This window comes from Montipora foliosa, chromosome 8 (genome assembly GCF_036669935.1).
Source record: "Montipora foliosa isolate CH-2021 chromosome 8, ASM3666993v2, whole genome shotgun sequence".
In the NCBI taxonomy this organism is placed as follows: domain Eukaryota; kingdom Metazoa; phylum Cnidaria; class Anthozoa; order Scleractinia; family Acroporidae; genus Montipora; species Montipora foliosa.
This window is the reverse complement of record NC_090876.1, coordinates 32,379,558-32,400,000: the sequence shown is the minus strand read 5'-3', so window position 1 is coordinate 32,400,000 and position 20,443 is coordinate 32,379,558. Positions and strand designations below refer to the sequence as shown.

The following is a 20,443-nucleotide window of genomic DNA, read 5'->3' as shown; positions in this document are numbered from 1 at the left end:
TAGGGGAAAGCAATCTCGATTTCCTCAACCGAGCGTGCAAGATGGTATCAGTATTGCTTAACAGGGCGCGCAAGGTGGTATCCGTTCGGTATTGTTCACCGAGTTCGCGAGGTGTTCTGGGTAACTTCAGTCACGAGTCAGAAATGTTGGCTTGCATGAGCAAAATAACTCTCCTTTATGAACACCTACGTGTTTCCATTTCATTGAATAACAAAAGCTCCTATTGCTAGTTTGTTACATGTCTCGTTCTACAAAAGCTTCAAACTTATTTGTGCTGGCCCTGAATGCCTTTGTCCTAGCGAATTCGGACCCCCCATTACAGCTAATGTAACTGTTTATCGAGGCAGTGTTAGGTTTTGAATTGGGGAAACTGAGCGATACTATAAAGCACAAATCTTTCAGCAAAGTCTTAGATCAGTTAATTTTTAAAACAAAGGTGTTTAAAACATTCGCCATGGCATTTCGTAAGGTAGATGCGAATTTTAACTCCTTTCTGACAGAAGCTGCCCGGACTAGGAACCCATTGAATTGTCGTGCTGATTTTCTAATAAGGAGAAAAAGCCAAGTCAGACTTAAGCTTCAGTTAAAGTTGTTTAAAGCACGCTCTGTGACCTTTTCGTAAAGCGTTGTTTCTTTCATAGTCCCTTTTTTCCATTTGATAATTTGAATGAGCTGCGCTTTCACAAAGGAGGTGCCACTTTTTGAAGTAACACCACTTCGTTGGAAAACGAATTGTTAGAAGTTTACACGACTACATGGCTTCAGAAGATTTTTCCTCTTTTATAATCAAACTATTCCAGTCATGAATTCTCGTATTAACTTTCTATAAGGAGAAAAAGCAAAGTAAGACTTGAGTTTCAGTACGGTTTTTTACAACTAAAAATAATTTACAAAGGAATCTTACTACCTTAATCAAAAGAACGCTCATTTTCAGGGGGGTCCAAATCCACGAAAGGGGATCCATATCCGCTAGCAGATCTGGACCAAGGGGTCCAAATCCGCTGTGACACCTTCCTTTAAGCCTGCTTTTCACTGGCAAGCACAAGCATAAGAGCGATAATTTCACCGTGAAAACAGGGGTTTACGCAAGCATAAGCACAAGTGCAAGCACAAGAATCAAAATTTTTCCTTTTTTTGAGCTTGTGCTTGCGTTCACCTGCATCGTGTGAAAACGAAACGCAGTAGAATTAAGGCACTCGTTCCAAATTCCTCGACTTGGTGATAGGTGGAAGTGTGTTCCAACACAAGGACATCCACAAGGGCACCTGGGTGTCGCCCAACCACCGCACAGTCAACCAGATTGACCATATCACCATCGACAAGAAGTTCAGGAGAAGCCTGCAAGACACGAGAGTGAGGAGAAGGGCGGACGTTGCATCTGACCACCACCTTCTGGTTGGACAGGTGAGACTAAGATAGAAGAAGTGCCTCCCACCAGGCAGCAAAGTGGGCCGCAAGTTCAACACCACCTACCTCAACGACAGAGCCCTGAAATCCACATTCAAACTCACTCTGTCAAATCGTTTTCAAGCGCTGGAAAACTGCGAGGACGACCCAGTGGAGACCATGTGGGAGACGACAAAGCAAGCGTGGAAGTCAACATGTGAAGAAGTACTTGGGAAGAAGGGCAGGACCCAAAAGGAGTGGTTGACAGCAGCCACTATGAGGGTCATTGACAAGAAGAGGGAGAAGAAAGCAGAATTGAACATGGCGAAAACAAGAGCTTTAAAAGCAAGGCTATCAGGGAAACACACAGCTCTGAACAAAGAGGTAAAGAAGAGTGCCAGAAGAGACAGGATAGACCATGTGGAGCGCATGGCACAGGATGCAGAAGACGCAGCTGGAAGAGGAGGCATGAGGGAGCTCTACCAGATCACCAAGAGGCTGGCCGGGAAGAAGAGCACTCAACCACAACATGTCCTAAGCAAGGATGGTGAGACCCTCACATCACCAAAAGAGCAGTTGGAGCAGGAAGCTGCTGGCCTACTATGGCATCCCAGAGAAGACCATTAAGCTGATCAGGATGGCTTTTGAACCATCAACATGCCAAGTGGTCAACAACGGCTCTTTGACTGAACCCTACACCATCACAACCAGAGTTCGACAAGGGTGCTTGCTATCACCTTTTTTATTTTTGATTGTTATTGATTGGATCATGAAGAGAGGGCTGAAGTGGTCACTGATGGAGCAGCTAGAGGACATTGACTATGCAGACGACAATGCCTTAATTTTGCAACGCCACACAGACATAAGGGAGAAGCTACTCAAGCTTGACGAAGAAGCCAGGAAGACGGGAATGAAGATCAACGTTAAAAAAAGCGGAGAGTTTGAGGCTCAACCACACAAGTGTAGCTACATTCGCCATCCGGCAGGACACCATGGAGGAAGTACAAGACTTTGCCTACCTGGGCAGCACTGTGTCCACAGAAGGCGGAACTGATCAGGACATCCGCATTCTGATAGGAAAAGCTGCAGGAGTCTTCAATACCCTTGGACCCATCTGACGATCAACAAAGCTGTCCCTCAACTCGAAGCTTCGTATCTACAACTCCAATGTGAAAAGCGTCCTTCTATACGGCTGTGAAACTTGAAGAGTGCTGAAGTCATCGATGGCCAAGATACAAGTCTTTGTGAACCGCTGCCTCCGCCAGATCCTTGGAGTGCGGTGGTACGACAGGCTGAGAAATGAAGAGCTGTGGAGAAGCACATCCCAAGAGCCAACCGAGCAACAGATCACGAGATGCAAGTGGCGCTGGCTTGGACACACGCTGAGGAAACCTGCAGACAATGTCATACGAAGAGGGCTACGGTGGACACCCCAAGGGAAGCGCAAATGAGGACTGCCAAAGACCACCTGGCGGCGCTGAACTGAAGCCGAGGTGAAGGTCGCTGACCTGACGTGGGAACAGCTCGAGTGGAAGGCCCTGGACAGGGGGGGATGGCGAATTCTGGTAGACAACCTATGTTCCGTACGGAACGACCGGAATTAACTAACTAACTCCAGATTCCCCGTATCTATGCAACTGAACAAAATGGCGGATGCCGTGGTTAATTTTAATGCTTATGTTGACGTCCTTTTCACGAGCACAAACTACTTATGTTTGTGCTTGTGCCTATAAAATAATAATATGTTTATTCACTCTTTGGTAGCATTTGCTAAATTACAAGAGGGGTCAGTAACTAGAAAATGCATAATAGCACAAGATTACCCTTGCAATTGTGCTTGCGTCGCTAGTAAAAACCAGGCTTTAATGTTTTCAAGTAGTTATTTTTATGTTTCGCTTGATTTAGTTGCCAGTTCCCAGGGCTGGTCTTTTATCTACCCGATACGAAATAATCAATGTTCATGAAACAAAAGAACATAGCGAACATAATACCAACTTAGCAAGGCCTAATCGGAATAACAATGGTTCTTTTGTCTTCCGCCATTTTAGTCCGGTATATGAAAGGTTACCCGTTCTCAGTCGCTGAATTTCACTAAGTTCATGAATTTCCATGGTATGCAAATCAAAGCACTGCACATTGAAGCTTAAGAAAAATTTCAAGTTTCTATGTATTCAGACCCAACCAATCCACTGGCAGAACCTCTTTAGACATGCTGACCTAGCTCACTGTCTGAAACATCCTCCCTAATTCAAATCAAGTTCTTTCTTAATTTGACTTTCTCCAAATTAGACATCAACCTGTTTGAAAGAATAAACGTCAACAGAGTCCTGCTTGCTGTCCAAAACGAACAATGGCTTTCATCACTTCTGGTAGCTGCTATAATGGCAATTTGTTCTATCACAGCATTTTTCAATCATTTAAATCTCTATTACTTGTGATCCTAATAAAAATAATTTACCACCGTTTGTTTATTGCAGTAATGTTTTTGTACTGAGAGACAACTGTTGTAGAGACTGGAGTGAGATCCCAAGAGACAAATAACTGGTATAATAATAATACCATGTGTACCTGGCTGCAGGAAATCGGTGTACCTAATACCAGGTTGTTTAGCACGACTAAGAAATGGCATTATATAGGTGATGACCTTTGACCCGGATTAAAATTAATGGCCTGGGGCCGGTAATGCTCAAAGCCTGGTTTGCACTAACCTTTAGTTAAGAGGTGTAAAAACCTCTAGGTTTCATGGTATTTAACGCTGGTTAGCGCTAACCACGCTTAGAGCAACCCAGGCCAGATTGTTGGCTACCTCCAGGCTTTTGTTCCTTTAACAGTTTTGGCGTCCAAGCACTTTGTTGAAAGCCTCACTATGTATTGGGTTAAGATTAAGTTTTTCATGACCCACCTTGCTATCATTGCATTGATAGAAGGCATCTTTGATGAAATCTTCTATAGTTGACTCTACTTCTAAGGATGTCACATAATCACCACCACCTGACACAGCGTCAAAATTCAAGAGAAACCGTCACGGTTGAAATTATCAACAAATCAATCAATCCAATTGCCCTGCATCATGTAAGTATATGAGGGCTCGGACAAAAACATTATTGTTTATGAAAAAAGGGAATTGCACAAGTAGTATATCTATCCCCCCCCCCCCCCCTTTTTGATGGCAGATTCTGAATACATCCTGTTAGTAAAGCAAGCCAATGGTCAACTTAAACTAGTCTAATAGCTTAATAGCTCCAGTCAATCTACTACTCAGGTCTGTGGAGGAGAATTCCAACCCATCACCTCAGAGCAAATAATACTATTGCAAATGCCACTGTTTGGCATTTCAGTCCTAGAAGTATGGCATCAGCTTAACCTGTTAAACATCCTGGTATCTGGAACCTATTGTCATTCAATAGTACAATATCTACAGTACATGTAAACTGGACATCTGACGTATACCCATATTATCAATGAATATTCATAACTAGTTCAATTCAACTATTATAAAATGTCATATGTTTCAAACCTCAAAGCACAAGGCTCCTTAACAGTGCAAAAGCAAAGCCCCTTTAATGAATTAGTAAAGAAATATTACAATGACATGTTTATAGGATACTGACCAAGGGGTTGGTTTTCTCTGGCTTGAACAATTCTACAAAAGATAAAGCTTAAAGTTACATGACTGACGCTTTGAAACAGCCACAAACAAAAACTCTGAAATCAGTTATTACTGACAATTTAATGATGTCATTGAAAGTAGCCCTTTCACAACTTCCAATGTTTTGAGATTTGTCAACATCCAAGCTAACAAAGTCTGAAATACACTGTATTCAACACTGCATGTATATCAGGTTTCAACACCTGTAAAGAGGTGATGAGTATCATGAATTACACAACTTACACCTGATTTATGGGAGAACATTAAATTTTAAATAATTACCATGAAATTAAGCCTTATACTTAATGAGTTCTCTAAGTTTATCCAACCTCTTACCCACCCTGTGGGTTGTGCTTCTCATTCCACTCCTCTCCAAAACAATAATGGTTTTTCACTAGGTTTGAAAATACTATTTGAACTATTTTCAAGATGTAAAAATGAAATGCTCTTTAGTGGCTCGGTCTGGTGAACATCACGTTTTCATGATTGCGGGTTGTCCCTTGTCAGACCAACACTCAGGGTCTAAAAAATAACTGAGCAGAAAGTACTGCCTTTATAATTTCATATGCTTATGATTATACTTTCACGTCCTCTTGGATTAAGACCATAGACCATGGTTCCTGTCTCACATCCCTTTCTGTCAATCAACACTGTGGGACCTTAACCCATTGACCCCTGAGAGTGAGACTTAATAGATGGGGGGCATCCTAGGGTGTTTGAGGTGTGAATGGGTTAACCCACTGACACTTGAAATGTCCTGGGACGCCCCTAGTCAATGAGTAAAATCGTCACATATTAGACAGAGTAAAATCTGTCTGGTCTCACTCCCAGGGGTCAATGGGTCAAAAACCACACACTGCACCGTTAGTGAAGAGTACCCCCCCCCCCCCACCCCCAGTGTTGTGGTCTGCCCTCATTTCACATAAGGGACTTTTAGATAGTACACTATGGTAGGTTTGGACGATTGGATAAGTCTCACATCACGATAAACATGCGTGACATTTGACTGACGATCATGCTTCTGGGACAGTAGGTTTTCCCAGGGTTTCTCGTCGTTGGAACTACGGTGAAAACGGTAGAAGTTCACTCATATTTATTTCCACTTTTTTAGCCTTTCCTTTAAATACGCATCTAAACTGAGTACCCAGTCAGTTAAATATGCATTTGATTGTGTTTATCTTCATTTATTTATCGGTGATATGAGAACATAGTGAAAATTCTGAGTTCATGAACCTGCATCAAATGATCTGCAGAACAAGTAAGTGGATTACAAGCAATTTGATTGAAATCGGTCCCCGCCCTAAAAGAGTCTCCTAGTCTAATGCGCTTTTGTCATTTTCTTTTTAATGGCATAAATTGCAAAGTTGGCCGAAATGGAATTTACTTTGTTCAGATTTGTCAATAAAAATAGTGGTGGATCCAATTCACACTGGAGAGACTACCAAGAATTGTAGTGACAATATTTTCAAGGCGTTGCAATCTTATTTAATTATTTCAGTTGGAAAAAATCCTTGCTTCTTTTTTTTAGTGGTCAGGAACACTTAGATGGAATGACAATAAGGACAGGCTCCTTCTAATTGAAGTCTGCACAGTAGAGAATTTTGAATTCAAGAAAAACACAAAAGAAACTGGCAAAAACCTGGGCTAAAATCGCTGAGGGTGTGAATCAGCATAGAATATTTGTATCAAGAGATGAACGCAGTGTGCAAAATAGGTTCAAGAAACTACTGACTGATTTTAAGGCGAAAATTAGGAGGGAGGAGGGGGAGTTGTGGACTTCGCCTGACCCTCTCACTGAGAATGAGACCCTGCTGGAGCAGATTCACGAGAAAATGAGATCAGCCAAAAGTGACTCAGAGGCTGCTTCAGCGAAAGACGACCAGCAACAAAAGAGTGAACGCAAAAAGACCACGGCAATAAGGCATGCCGCGTCAAAGACCTGGTCCTAAACTGCAGCTGCAAATTGTGATTCTGACAATGAGGAGAAAATGGTAAGACTAAAGTGGGTAGAGGAAGAAAGAAAAGGCAGGGTAGCGATGTCTTACATTTCTTAGAAGCCAAGCACCAAGATAAGCCTGAATTAAAAAAGGAGGAAATGGGTCTTCGCCAGTAAGAGATTGCACTCCAGAATATTAAAGAGACAAGAGAAGTTTGCATGAGCAGCTCATGATACAGCAAGCACAGCAACAGGCAATGTAAATGCAACATTAATTTGCCAAGCTGCAGCAAAAAGGTTAGCAACTAAAACAGTTCTTGATGCTCATGATGCAAGAAAATGCAAAGGACTGTTTATTGTAGGAAGGGCACAAAGTTTGTTACATTCAGCTTTCTGTTTTGATAAATATTAAGATAAAATGGTACATTTTTATACAACTATTTCCAAAGTTGAAAAGGTGTAAACATTGCTAAAGTTTTATTGAAGTTGTAATAAAATTGGCCTTTAAAATGAAAATGGCACTGTAATCCGTGTAAAACTGATCCATTGTAGCAACTACCACTCCTTATCCAAAATTTCACTCCTAAGTAGGGGAGACTATGCCAAATAGTCATGAATTGGTGGTGGCTCTAATTGAAAGTACATGTAGTCTGAAGATATGTTGCCAGAGGGACAAGTTAATATGTTTCTTAAAAGAGCAGACTATATATTGTTTTCCAACTGCATCTACCAACCAAAAACAATTCCTGAGAGGACTTCCTTGTCATTCGACTGCTCGGGCATAAGACTCCAAGAAAAGAGCTGTAAGAAACCCCTGGTTCCATCAAGTCAGATGAAAACCATGCAAATCATAGATCCAGTCAATCACAGTGTTTGCTATCAAACTCAGTTCAGGAACCGGGTGCGCAAACCTTTGGATGAGGTCAAGATACCGACAGGGGTAAGCCAACCTCCTTAAAAGAATGCAAAATCCCTCTATACCATCGCAAAGGGTGCCCTGAAGGCATCTAAATCTTGCTGGACCTTGCAAAGCATCCGCTACAATGGGGATGTCGTCTTTCTATAGTCTGAACCCCGATTTACAAGGATAAAGAGCATTCACTGATTTGTATTCTTCATACAACATAAGAAACTGAGCCTTCTGCAAAAGAAATAACAAGCAATTTTCTCACTTCGTCAAAGGGCATCTTGACTCCGCCGTCCTAGTTTGTACTGCAAAAATCTTAAGCTTAAATTTTGACGCCTTTGTACCATACTCGACCCAACCCCTCACCCACCCCGAATATGCATCCAACCATCCCTGCCTAACATAGTGTACTATCTTAATGTCCCTATTTATGAGTGGGTTGGGTGGCTGGCTGGCTGGCTGAGATCAAATATGGACTACATGTACATGTAATAGCAGCCTCAATCTGATCTCACCCCAGAGAAGGAGTTGTAAACCGCCATGAGACTGTATGTGATATGTGCAGCATATATTAGCTTTACCATGGAATGGCATGTATATCAAGGACATTACCAGGCCACACACAAAGAATATGGATCAAGTATCTCAGTTCCAGTAACCCATTAACTCCTGGGAGTGAGACTTAATAGATTTTAGTCTCTGTCTAACACCAGACAATTTTACTCTGTAGAAAGCCAGACCAATTTACTCGTCAACTGGGAGCATCAGACCTACAGTACAGTCTGTAGGGTACCTGAGGGTTCAATGGGTTAAGCAAACTTGGTTGATGGGTGTGTTATCTTATGTCATTGTGTGGTTCCAGAAAATATCCATACCCCCACCACGGAAGACAATTGGAAATTCCGAGGGAGAGGGGGGGTTAAAGGGCAGTAATTTCCAAGGGGTAGGGGGGTTTCGTGGGAAACTACTTTTCCAAAGGGTCACGAACCACATACAACATTGAAAGCAACATACGATCGATCTGAAGCACAAAACACGCTATGGGACGATGTTTTGAAACAAAAGTCAGTTTTGAGATAAAGTTAATGCTATTAGCTTCAATGTTTCCGTTTTTCTTTGAGTTAGCTAGCGCTACAATCTCCCGAAGCTAAGAACAATGTGTCTTTCATTTGGGACGGATTCAAAACATTTAAAATGGCGGTCTCAACTGGAGTCTCGTCCCCAGACTTCCATGTTTGTCTCTTTTTCGTCCAACCAACACTTCCATTCACTTGAGTATCACTTTTCACTACCTTCACATGCAGTAAACACATTTTTGATAGGATTTGTGTTTTACTGGGGGTAGTAACTCATTGAAAATGCGATAAGAGGCAAGTTCCCACCATCTCAACGCTTGTGTGCAACGACATTTTCTTTTTTGTGGGTGGCATTTAGACCACGGACAGGAACCGGGAGTCAAGTTTTCTCTTCTTTGAGTAAACGCAATATTTATTGCGGCCTCGGGAAACGATTGTTGAGGTTCAGTTCGTTATGTCAAACTGGAAATTCTAAAACAGGAGTTTGACTACTCATTGAAGGAAGTAAATCACGCCAAAAACAATAACAGTCGATAATATTCTTCGTAAAACAATCGCCTTTGTGACAACGTTCACGAAACCTACCGCGTCAACTTTTGTGGTCCCTAAATATTAAAGAATCAACCTGAAGAAACTGACAAAATGTGTAGACAAAGGAACCTCGTAAGTTTCTGATTTATTTACTATGGTTTACGAAGTTGTTTAAGCGAGTGAAATGTTCTCATCGACGTTCGCACAAAAACGTGAAACAGTCGACGTGCAACCCAAATGTTTAAGCTTTGCAAAGTTGATAGCGCACAAGCTGAAAGTTTAGCTGGATAATGAGCTTAACAAAGCGATATATTTTTCTAAAAGTTAACCTTAACGTTTACACTGTTGTAATAAAATTCTACCGCAATTACGTAACTAATTCGCTCTCGTTTTTATAAGTAAAAAAATTCTGGAAATTCCTGAGGGGAGGGGGGGTCATCAAAGACCCCCCTGGAACGGAAAATCCTGGGGGGAGGGGGGGTGCAAATCAAAAAGTCTTCCGTGGTGAGGGTATGGATATTTTCTGGAACCGCACATTCTTAAAACAGTCATTACATGAAAGATCAAGCCTACAGTATATTGATCATTGATGTTAAGCACTATGTGTTTGCATACATTCATAGGCAAATACATGTACACGTACCTTGCAGCTGCAGACAATAAAGACTTCAACATGACAGCTATTTCAGATATACTGACTCCTTCACTTGCTGAAACACACAGAAAGCCAAGAAAAGACTGTCATAATAAAACAAATAAATTATTCATAATGATAATAATATTTAGCAATTATTGAATGAGGCTGAGTAGGATATGAAGAATTCTGCAGGTCAAGGAGGGTGTTATCCACCAAGGCCGAAGGCCGAGGTGGATAACATCCTCCGAGATCTGCAGAATTCTTCATATTCTACGAAAGCAGAATTCAATAATTGCTTTATTATTCATTCAAAATATTTTCAAACTCTTAAAGGAGAAAATGGGCTTTATTTTTAACAATTTCGCACATCCAACAAAAATAACGCAATCTTGTCCCCAGCTTTTTTCAGTCAACGGTTCAATAATTTGCAGCGGGCTGCACTTTTGACGTCATTTTGACATCATCGGTTCAATAATCTGCAGCGGGCTGCACTTTGGACGTCATTGATTCAATATGACAAAGTTTCTTTCCAAATTTGGTGAACAGCAGCTGGTTATGGTGAATTATGCGTGTGGTTTTAACCAATCAGAAATGGGGAAATATTTTGAATGAATAATAATATTATGATATATGATATTAATGATTATTAGGCTTGATACAAGATGGTAGACAGCAGATGAGGCAACTTTCCCAAACTCAGAGCTGCAATGTATAATCATCTTCTATTCAGCAAGCCACAGTTTGTTTTCCAGTCAAAATTTCCAGCACTCACATATTCGTAATAAATTTATTAACGGTCAATCCTTGCCCTTATACATGTACATGTGAGTGACCTTGTGTCAGTGATGGTTCCAGGACAAATATTTAATTTCTGAACTTGCAAAATACAGAGATCAAGTTTTTAATAGACGATATAAAACTTACCATCAAGGTTGAACTTTACCAGCAGGACACAAAGATGTTGAGAAAATAAGAAACAAGTCAAATAACCTAATAATAATAATAATAATAATAATAATAGAGCGGTTTTCAAATGAGTGTCGTAAAACCAAAACCAAAGTAATTACTGTGGCCAATCAAAAAGGACAGAGACAATCCAGTAAACCAATCAAAACTCAAAGTAATTACACGTAGCCGACATAAAGCGCAGGAAAATGTGCACGCACGAGCCACAATTGGTTTTGGTTTCACTTCTGATTGGTTGAAAAAATGGCGCAAGAACTTTGAACCAATCACTGAGTGAAGTAAATGCAAAACCAAAGCAATTCGCTAATTACTTTCCACACAATATTGAAAACCGCTCTAATAATAATAATAATAATAATAATATAATGACAATAATGATAATGATAATGATAATGATAAATTATGATAGTAATTTTACATATAAATGTATACTGGTAAATGAGAAAATCTTGTCATGTTGATATTAAGGGATAACACAAAAGTCTGTGGCACAAGAGGTCTCAATGCTAGAGACCTATGGCACACTGCTAGCAGCAATGTGTTGGGGTTAATAGGCTACTAGCAATGTGCTATGCCGTACATCATCAACTGTACATTCTCTACATGTACTCATAGATGTTCATTTCCTTTAATAATTAAGTGCTAGCTTGTAGTATTTATATAGATATGATTTTGTTTTCAAAAAATCATCACGTGGTTTCCAAATATTGCACATGCTAGAACTATTTTGCAGTTCAGTATTTGGGAAAAGGTAATAAAATGTTTTTATAAGTATAAAGTGATTACTGGGTATTTTTGGAAAACATAGCAAATTGAATTTGATCATGGGTAGTTTATAAATTTTTGTGTGCAGCCTGTGCAGCTTGCTATGTTGGTGAGACCAGCTGACATTTCAACACATGTGTAAGGGAACACTTGGAAAAAGACAGGGCCTCACACACTTTCAAGCATGTGGAGAGCTTGTTAGCATGTCACTCTGCATGCTCCCGTGACAATTTTGCCATCATCAATCAGGCATCTTCACGATTTGCTCTTAAAATCAAAGAGGCATTGCACATATTTTGGGACAAACCAACACTTAACGCACAGGTCAAACATGTTAATTTAAAACTTTCAGTTTAATTTTGAATTACTACTATCATAGTCTTAATGGGGACATAGTTTTTCAGTGAGTGAATAATTATTGCAATTACTATTGTAATTTCTCGAGTATTTATATTTCACTGGAATTTATTGTTCATTTCACACTGAAGAATGGCAGAGGCAACTGCTGAAACATGCCTGTAAAACTCAGGAGTGTTGTGTTTTTCTTTAAATTAATTTCATCACTGCTTTTATCCAGAGCATTTACATAATTGATTTTATGAGTAAAATTATGAGTAATAATAAAGTGAAATTTAGCCTTTAAATTATTTTTAAATCCTGATATAACAAAAATGTCCTAATAAAATTTAATAAGAAATCAAAAATGCAATTATCATTACTAGAGTGAACATAAAATTACCATGTCAAAGATGATCTGTCCTCTTTCTTCAGTCGATCCTCTCAGGCATAAAGCTAAGCCACCTGAAAAGACATTTGAAGAAAGGATGCAACTATATATGAGCTCCCAAGAGAGGAAATGGTGGTTTGTTGTGCAGATATTGATATTATTTACTACAGACACAATAGTTAATTATTATTAATGTATGCCCTGCACGAACATTCCATGTTCTACAATTATCATTAAGAATAAAATGAACACTGCAGCCCAGTGGTTAGGGTGTTTGCCTTGAGATCTGGAGATCATGGGTACGTTCTGACCACTCATGGAACTTGGGATTCTTAAAGTTGTTCTGTTCAATGCTCAGAGATATTAGCTACAAAAGCTAGTACTCTAAAAATCCAAGGGTAAACAATGATACTTATTTACATTACAGGAGAATTAACCCACGTCACATGAAACTGACTAAGGGCATGTTTCTCGAATTTGTTAAGAAGGGAGAGGTACATGTACATGAATTAAGTCATGTTGGCCTTAGTATCTGAGCAATATAATTATGATACAAGAAGTGCATCCCTACAACACCAAAATCTTAGTACTGTAGCTTTAGAATAAATATAAGAAAATTCTGCCCAACAGTTATAGGATGTTATTGTTGGAATGATATTCCCTTATCTATATGTGAAAAGACAACTAAAAAATCGTTCAAAAGAGCACTTTTCAACTATCATCTTGCTCAGTATTAATCATCGCCACGCCGACTCTCCAATGTTATCATATATATCTTATATATATAATTATTTGTGTGTGTGTGTCCGTGCTTTCTCTTTTCCTCTCTTTATATATTTTTCATAGTTTTTCATAGTTATAGAGTTCATACTTCTCTTTTTTCTCTTTTAACCTAAATAAAACTGTAATCAAAGGGCATGTAAGTAGTTTAACTATATCTTGCCCTCTCCATTTATTCTTGTAACCTGATATTTAATTCCACAAATAGCATCGTCATCATCAAATCTTGTAATACAATGTAAACATAAAATAAATAATGGAGAAAATAAAAAAGAAAAAGAAAATAGTAATAATTAAGTCATCACATTTCACAATCATCTTGCTTTCAGTTATCATGAAAACAAACTAAAAGATAAGGTTTTTAGAACAAGGGATGGCAGTTTCACAAACAGCTTTTTTCACCAAAAACAAGAAACAGATAAATGGGCCCCTGATCTTTAACCTGATTCTGAACAACATTTCAGGTTGTTTTCAAAGAGATAATTATTGAGTGTCAAAGACTTCCATGAATGAGTGGGGGCATAAGCTGAAGAAGTCTCACTGATGTACATGCAAACAAGCATTTCAGGGAATAGCTCTGTTCTATGGACACCATAAAAATCAATGTGTTGAACCTGTACTAAACCAATCACCCTAGTCCATGTGACCCTGATTAGCTTGGGAAAGAAAGTAAAATGCTTAATGCAATTTTAATAAATGTATATAACTTTAGTCCCAAAAAGGACACACTCTTCTGAATTTCTAATCAAGCTTTCACGTACATGTACCTCTGCCGCCACCCATGAATTTCAAGATATAATTAACCCGGACCCACTTCTTCCAATCCTGGCTTAAATCCTGGATTTATGGAAACTTACATGTATAAATTGCATTTTACTTACTGATCAAAAGAAAGTTTCCTCAAAAGTTAAGCCTTTCATTTATTGCCTGCAAGACTTTTACATGTATTTTCCTTCAGTATAAAATTACTTATTTAACTCATTATTAGCCAGAGCTTTTCTTGATGGGCAAAATGAAACTTTAGTGTTTGGCTGTTACCAGTAATGTCCCTTAAAACAACTGGGTGTGGTATATTTGGGATCACAAATGCCTCTCGGGATGCATAAAAGCAAAATAAGTAATTATCTTCAATTCAGTTGAGCTGGGATGAAACCTTCTCTAAAACTTATAAACCAACCTAAAAACTCATCACAATCTATATGGCCATTTTTGTCTTTATCAAAAGCTGTGAAGAGCCTGTCAGCCAGGACCCCATCCAAGGGAAAGTAGTGCAAACTGTGAAAAAGACAACATCTGATAAGCACTCTTTCCTTAACTATTTATAGGAAAATGATTCAAATGATTTTAATTAATGTCTCAACATACCTGTAATAATAATAATTAGTTCTAGCCAGTGTTTATCCTTTAGAATGGCAAGCTCCTTACCGCCCATATGAATATATAGTTTGGCCTTGCATGTATACATGTATGTTTGCACAACTTGCGTGTATATTGTAATGAGCAACAATCCAGACATTATTATTATTATTATTATTATTATTATTATTATTATTATTATTATTATTATCATTATTATTATTGCAGGTGCACTTAGGGAGCATTAAAAAAGGGGGCATTATTAGGGTTCAAACTGAAAATAAGTTTGTTGAATAACTACTAAAAATTGGAACAATATTATATGTGTGGCAAATGTAATCAAACAATTCATGGGCAAAAAATAAAACACTCCAGTCCATAGCCAATAGGTGAATAATACCTTATTATCAAGACATGCCAATTAAGAAACTCTTTCATGAGGGACTCACCTCGTATCCCAAAGAAACTGTTTTCAATATTGAATAAAATTCATCACTAAATTAATCACTCAATTGTAAATTACATTTAAAGTGTTGGAAACACTTTACATGTAGTTTACTTTATCAATCCTGACAAGCTAAGAGACTTCAACATTTAAAAAGGTCCTTGTAAGAAGCTAAGACACAAGACACATTCCACAGGCCAAGACTAGAACTCCCTGCACAACTGGCCCCAGTTGTTCGAAGGGTGGATAGCGCTATCCACTGGATAACTCAATCAGTTGTGCTAGTGTTTATCCGATGGATCCATACTGATTTATCTGACCCCAGTTGTTCAAACGATGGATAACACTATCCACCGGATAAATCACTATCCATTGGATAGCGCAATTGGTTTCGCTATGACTTATCCATTGGATAGTGATTTATCCGGTGGATAGCGCTAGCCATCGTTTGAACAACTGGGGCCTGGTGGATAGCGCTATCCACCTTTTGAACAACCAAAACCGAGGCCTGATGAACAACTAATTCAATAGAAAAATTCATCACCTGACGAGGGAATTCCCCGTTAAATTTCACGCGAAAAACCGGTTTCGGTTTTCAAGTGAAATTTAATGTGGATTTCCTTTGAATCGCATAGCTTTTGAAAATGTCCTTGGTCGAATTTTGCAGTATTCAGTGGGTGCTAAAAAAAGCCGTTTCAACTGAACTGTCACCTATATCAAAAATGGAATCAAGCGAAATGCACAACAGTATTATTATTCCTGTTTTACATTAAATCTTTATTTTGTGACCTTTTACAGGGGGTCCAATTTCAATTTTTTTTTTCATATTGAAAATCATCAAATTGAATGCACTGGGAGCTTTTCACACATGTATCGGGTATTTCACCAATTCATTAATTCAAAAACTCGGGAAAAAAACTCTTCGACAGCAAAGAAGGACAACGTGCATCCAAACAATGTCAACACAACAAATACACTGGTAAGTTGTTAAACTCCAAATATTAAATAGTTACTCGAACTGGACTTTAAAATACCAAGTCCATCACTAACATGAGTTTTTGGGAGGCAAAAAAAGCAATAAGTCAAAAACAGAGTAAACACTGTGTTTTTGTTTTTGTTTTTTTTTTTTTACAAATGAATGCACCTAACTGCTGTTTCTACTGTTGGGATTAACATTCAACTGAAAATTAGTGGGATATTATTTTACTGGGCTCTAGTTTATCTTCTATGTACTCTAACCCGGAAACCTGCTGTTCCTTGGTCACTGCATGATGAACTTGTGCTTTTTTCTCTTCCTTCGGCCATTTTTTCTTTCGCAATAGACCACTGCCAATTTCTCATTGCGCATGCCTACTGCACATGAATTTTGCATCATTAGCGCGCACACACGACACCGTGCGTGTACAAAACGTAAGAGATTTCCCTCAAACTAAGCCCGATAGCGAAATAACTGCTCCTTTTCTCTCAAACGAGCACGGTAACCCCCGATTTTTTTCAGGTATTACTTTGCTAAGAACAGTCTAATAAAGAACATATTTGAAGAAGAAAAAAAGTTTGATAGTAGAACACGGATTTTTTTGGAAAACAGTTCCATACTGGGTGTATTTTGGCCAAGTCGAGGACTTTAAGCTAACCACGGAACTGTCCCAAAAAGTGCACTTATGTCCAGGTTTGCACCTAATTAGATGCAAGACGCGTACGAACCCTGTGGAGACAATGTTTTGAAAACTTAGTTGCGTCTAATTTTTGATTCTGTTGCTATGTAGAGCTTTGCGTTGCTACAGTGCAATATCAGTCAGCCTTGCTTTCAAGTCGCAATTCCACACTGACTACCTCGCTTTGGTAGCCAATCAGATGGCGAGAATTCCCTTAGCTATGCGATTCTACAGTGATCAGGACTACTCTAGGAGACAGATTTGGTGGTAGCACAGTGACATGTGCTACCCATGACCTATGATTTAAACCCGCCACTTTATTTTCCCTCTGTTATTGACAAGTTGAAGTCATTGGAAACAATCACATTTACATCAGCTTGAGGGTACATGTCAAAATCAGAATATTCTATCAGTGATTCAAAGCGACATGTTAATGTATAATTTACTGACTACAATCAGTGGCAAAAGTCTTGGACACTTAACCTTTGAAGTTGGTTTTCTTACTTACTCCTCCCCCGCAGAACAATGTCACCAATAGTGAACATACACTTCCTTGCCTATTTCAACATTGATTGGGGGGAGGGGAGGGACATGTATTTTGAAGCTTTCAGTGGAATTTTGACAGTTATGTGTAAAGTTTCTGATGGCTGAGAGGTTTTCAGGCTCATTCTGACACTAGCGTCCCAACTACTTTTGCCACTGATTGTAGGTTGATTTTTTTTTTACGATAATTAAGAACATATATGTACATGTAACTTACAATGTTTTCCTATCAATGTATTTATCCCTTGGAGAAAGCACTGCTAATTTCTTGAAGACATTCACCATGTTCTGAATTTCACCCTCTGAAACTAATAATAATCGGAGGAAACAAATTTAAATTTTAAAAAAACTTTTTATAAATAACAAGATGCCATTAGTAGAATTCATATAAGATGCAGTGCTCAAAGCCAAAACTGTCGTAATGGCAATTTATGGACGTGATTTATGACATTTTATGAAATCTGATAAAATGAGTTTCTGTTTTTGAGAGTAAAACAGGTTCATTATAAAGCCAGGTTTTCACTAGTGATGCAAGCACAAGCACAAGTTAAGTTTATATATTTGAACACAAATGTCCACTTAAGCATCAAAATGATCAACCTGAGAGCATCCGCCCTTTTGTTGAAATGCGCCAATGTGATGAATCTGGAACGAGTGCTTTAATTGGCAAGGCTTAGCAAAACTCCTTGTTTGACCTTAAACCAACAAAGATGATCTAACACATCACAAGCTATAGTACGTCTGTGATTTCTAATTTTAGCGTGATTCCTATTCACTCGCTTTTGACAAGTGACTCTGAAATGGCTTCTTTCCTTTGAGGATTTGCTTGTTTTCTTTTAAAACTCTTGCAATTCAAGAAAAATTAATTGCCTAACTGGTGAATTCGGCAGTAAATTTCGCTGGAAAAACTGATATCACACTCATCCCTTCTTGATTCATGCGATCAGTTGGTTTTTCGGGTGAAATTAACCGTGGAATTCACTAGTTAGGCAGCTAAGAAAATGACAGAATTAAGCAATATCCAGGAAAACCAAAACACAGACAATTCCAAAGCCTTTTATTTTCACTATAATCCTACAACCAGTAAGAATAAACAACCCGGAAGCTCCACTTTTAGGCTTGGCTAAATCTATATATTATTTGAATTTGCTCAAATACATGTAGGTCAGACAGATGAAACAATGTTCATGTTGTTCACATGTCCAAGAGAAAAGTAGGATCAGCTGAGCTCAATGATGTCACATATAATCCAAGATGGCGGCCTGCATGTGTTTATTTTTAAGAAGGATTTCACAAGGTTAGAAATCTATTTCACAATTGAATTTTTGCTTAAAAACTTTTCTCCTCATGAACTTTATATTAGTCAATACAGAAAAGGATTGTCATTTAGAAATGAACTTCTCCTTTAAATGGAATTACAAACTAACTTTTTGGGGGATCATTCAGTGTTATAAGTACTACACTACTGACAGTAGTTTTGACCAGAATCACATGACCTTGAAGCATGTAACTTGCTACTCTTTTCCTTGGAATAAAACTAGGGATTTTCCGACACCCATTTTATGCCCAAATGTGCACAAAAATAAGATCGAGGCTGCAAACACAGGAAAATGCATGAGCTACATTACATCCAATTAAGGAAATTTTTTAACTAAAAGACCCCAGCTCTGAACCAGAGTTAAACGCTTCAAGGTCATGAGGTTCTGTTTTGACATTGTGTGACCAATAAAATACTACATGAAAACCCAAGGACCTTACAGGAAAGTTACACTTTCCAGAACTTACAGAAACTTGCCATTGATAACAAATGTTGCAATTTGTGGATTTTATACCCTGCGCTGCCCCTACAGGCAGGCATCCCTCCTAAGATTAACGAAATACAAATAGTATAATTGGTTTCTTCATCGAAGACGTAAACGGTTAACAAAAATTAAAATTACTGTCTTTCAAATGAGCACAGGATTTGTGATGAATACGATACAATTAATGTGAAAATTGTTGCACATCTCTTTCTGTCATTACTATATCCTTCCCTGTCGCCAGTTTACAGTATTTGCCATCTTATCGCTCGGGAGATCTAAATATGGCCGTTAAATTTAAAAATTTATATTTACGACAAAGTCAATTTTTAAAAAGTTAAGTGTGTGTGTATACGTTTTGCTTAGCGTAAAATTATGTTTGTTTCAGTTCAAGTAAAGTTTTTTTCATTTGTTTGACATGAGGTGTAACAATTTGTAACAAAATTTCTCAATTTTTGTAACAACTGTGAACTTTGCAAAATAGCACTCGTGTTTCAGTCAGGAATTTCTGTAATTACACATTTGAAAATAAACTCAATAAGCGTTAACGTTGACAAGGTGTTGACACTTCTTTGCCATGGGATCAAGCCTTAATTGACAATAGCATAACATAACATACGAGGCCATAATATTAATAGCAAGCAGCTTTTAAAACACTCACATTTTGTTCCAGACCATTTTGAATGCATGTACATGTACGTAATTTACATCAACAACACTGATATTGATTACTCACATCTCTTTAATGGATCTGGACTCGTCGTCGATGATTTTTTCAAGTACATATCCTTTGGTTGTGGTGCATGGGATACAGAGTTGGTTGCTTCCGTGATGTTAAATGAAGGATGAACTTGTTTCGCAACGTCCTGTCCCATCGCTTCGCTTCCAAAACGTCATGTCGTTCGCTCCATTCGTAAAAACAACAAGTTTCTTTGAAGTATTAGCGCAACCTTCGTGTTTCCGTCTCCGTGATCTCGCAGACCCACTACGAAAACGTTCATTCGTAGCTGAGGTCAAGAGGGAATGAATGACAGGTAGATTAAATGTGAAAAATTCGCAAGCTAATCGTATTTCTTTAAGCTGTAAGTGCTTGTTATAGTCTGTTACCGGAAGATACACTGTGGATGAATTCAGAACGGATGCCGCATATTCGATTGTGTCCCAACAATTCGAACTTGTCTTCCACAGTACATTTTGCGTTGAGCACCTGATTACACAGGCAAAAATTGGTTAATAATAATCAAACTCAATTGACTATGGTGCTCTTCTGGTGCTCTAGGAAACG

General features: G+C 38.5%; 1 protein-coding gene across 1 annotated transcript in view; it reads right to left on the bottom strand.

Annotated features, from left to right (window-relative positions):
- Positions 1–20,443, bottom strand: part of LOC138012581 (uncharacterized) — a 45,061-nt gene extending 24,618 nt beyond the window's left edge. Inside the window, exons 1-8 of the mRNA XM_068859386.1 lie at positions 19,895–20,443; positions 17,577–17,667; positions 14,538–14,635; positions 12,593–12,654; positions 11,047–11,059; positions 10,129–10,195; positions 4,998–5,029; positions 4,289–4,377 (exon numbers count right to left, since the gene is read on the bottom strand). Coding sequence (XP_068715487.1) covers positions 4,289–4,377; positions 4,998–5,029; positions 10,129–10,195; positions 11,047–11,059; positions 12,593–12,654; positions 14,538–14,635; positions 17,577–17,667; positions 19,895–20,033 — 591 coding nt within the window. The 5' untranslated portion in view covers positions 20,034–20,443. The remainder of the gene's footprint in view (positions 1–4,288; positions 4,378–4,997; positions 5,030–10,128; positions 10,196–11,046; positions 11,060–12,592; positions 12,655–14,537; positions 14,636–17,576; positions 17,668–19,894) is intronic.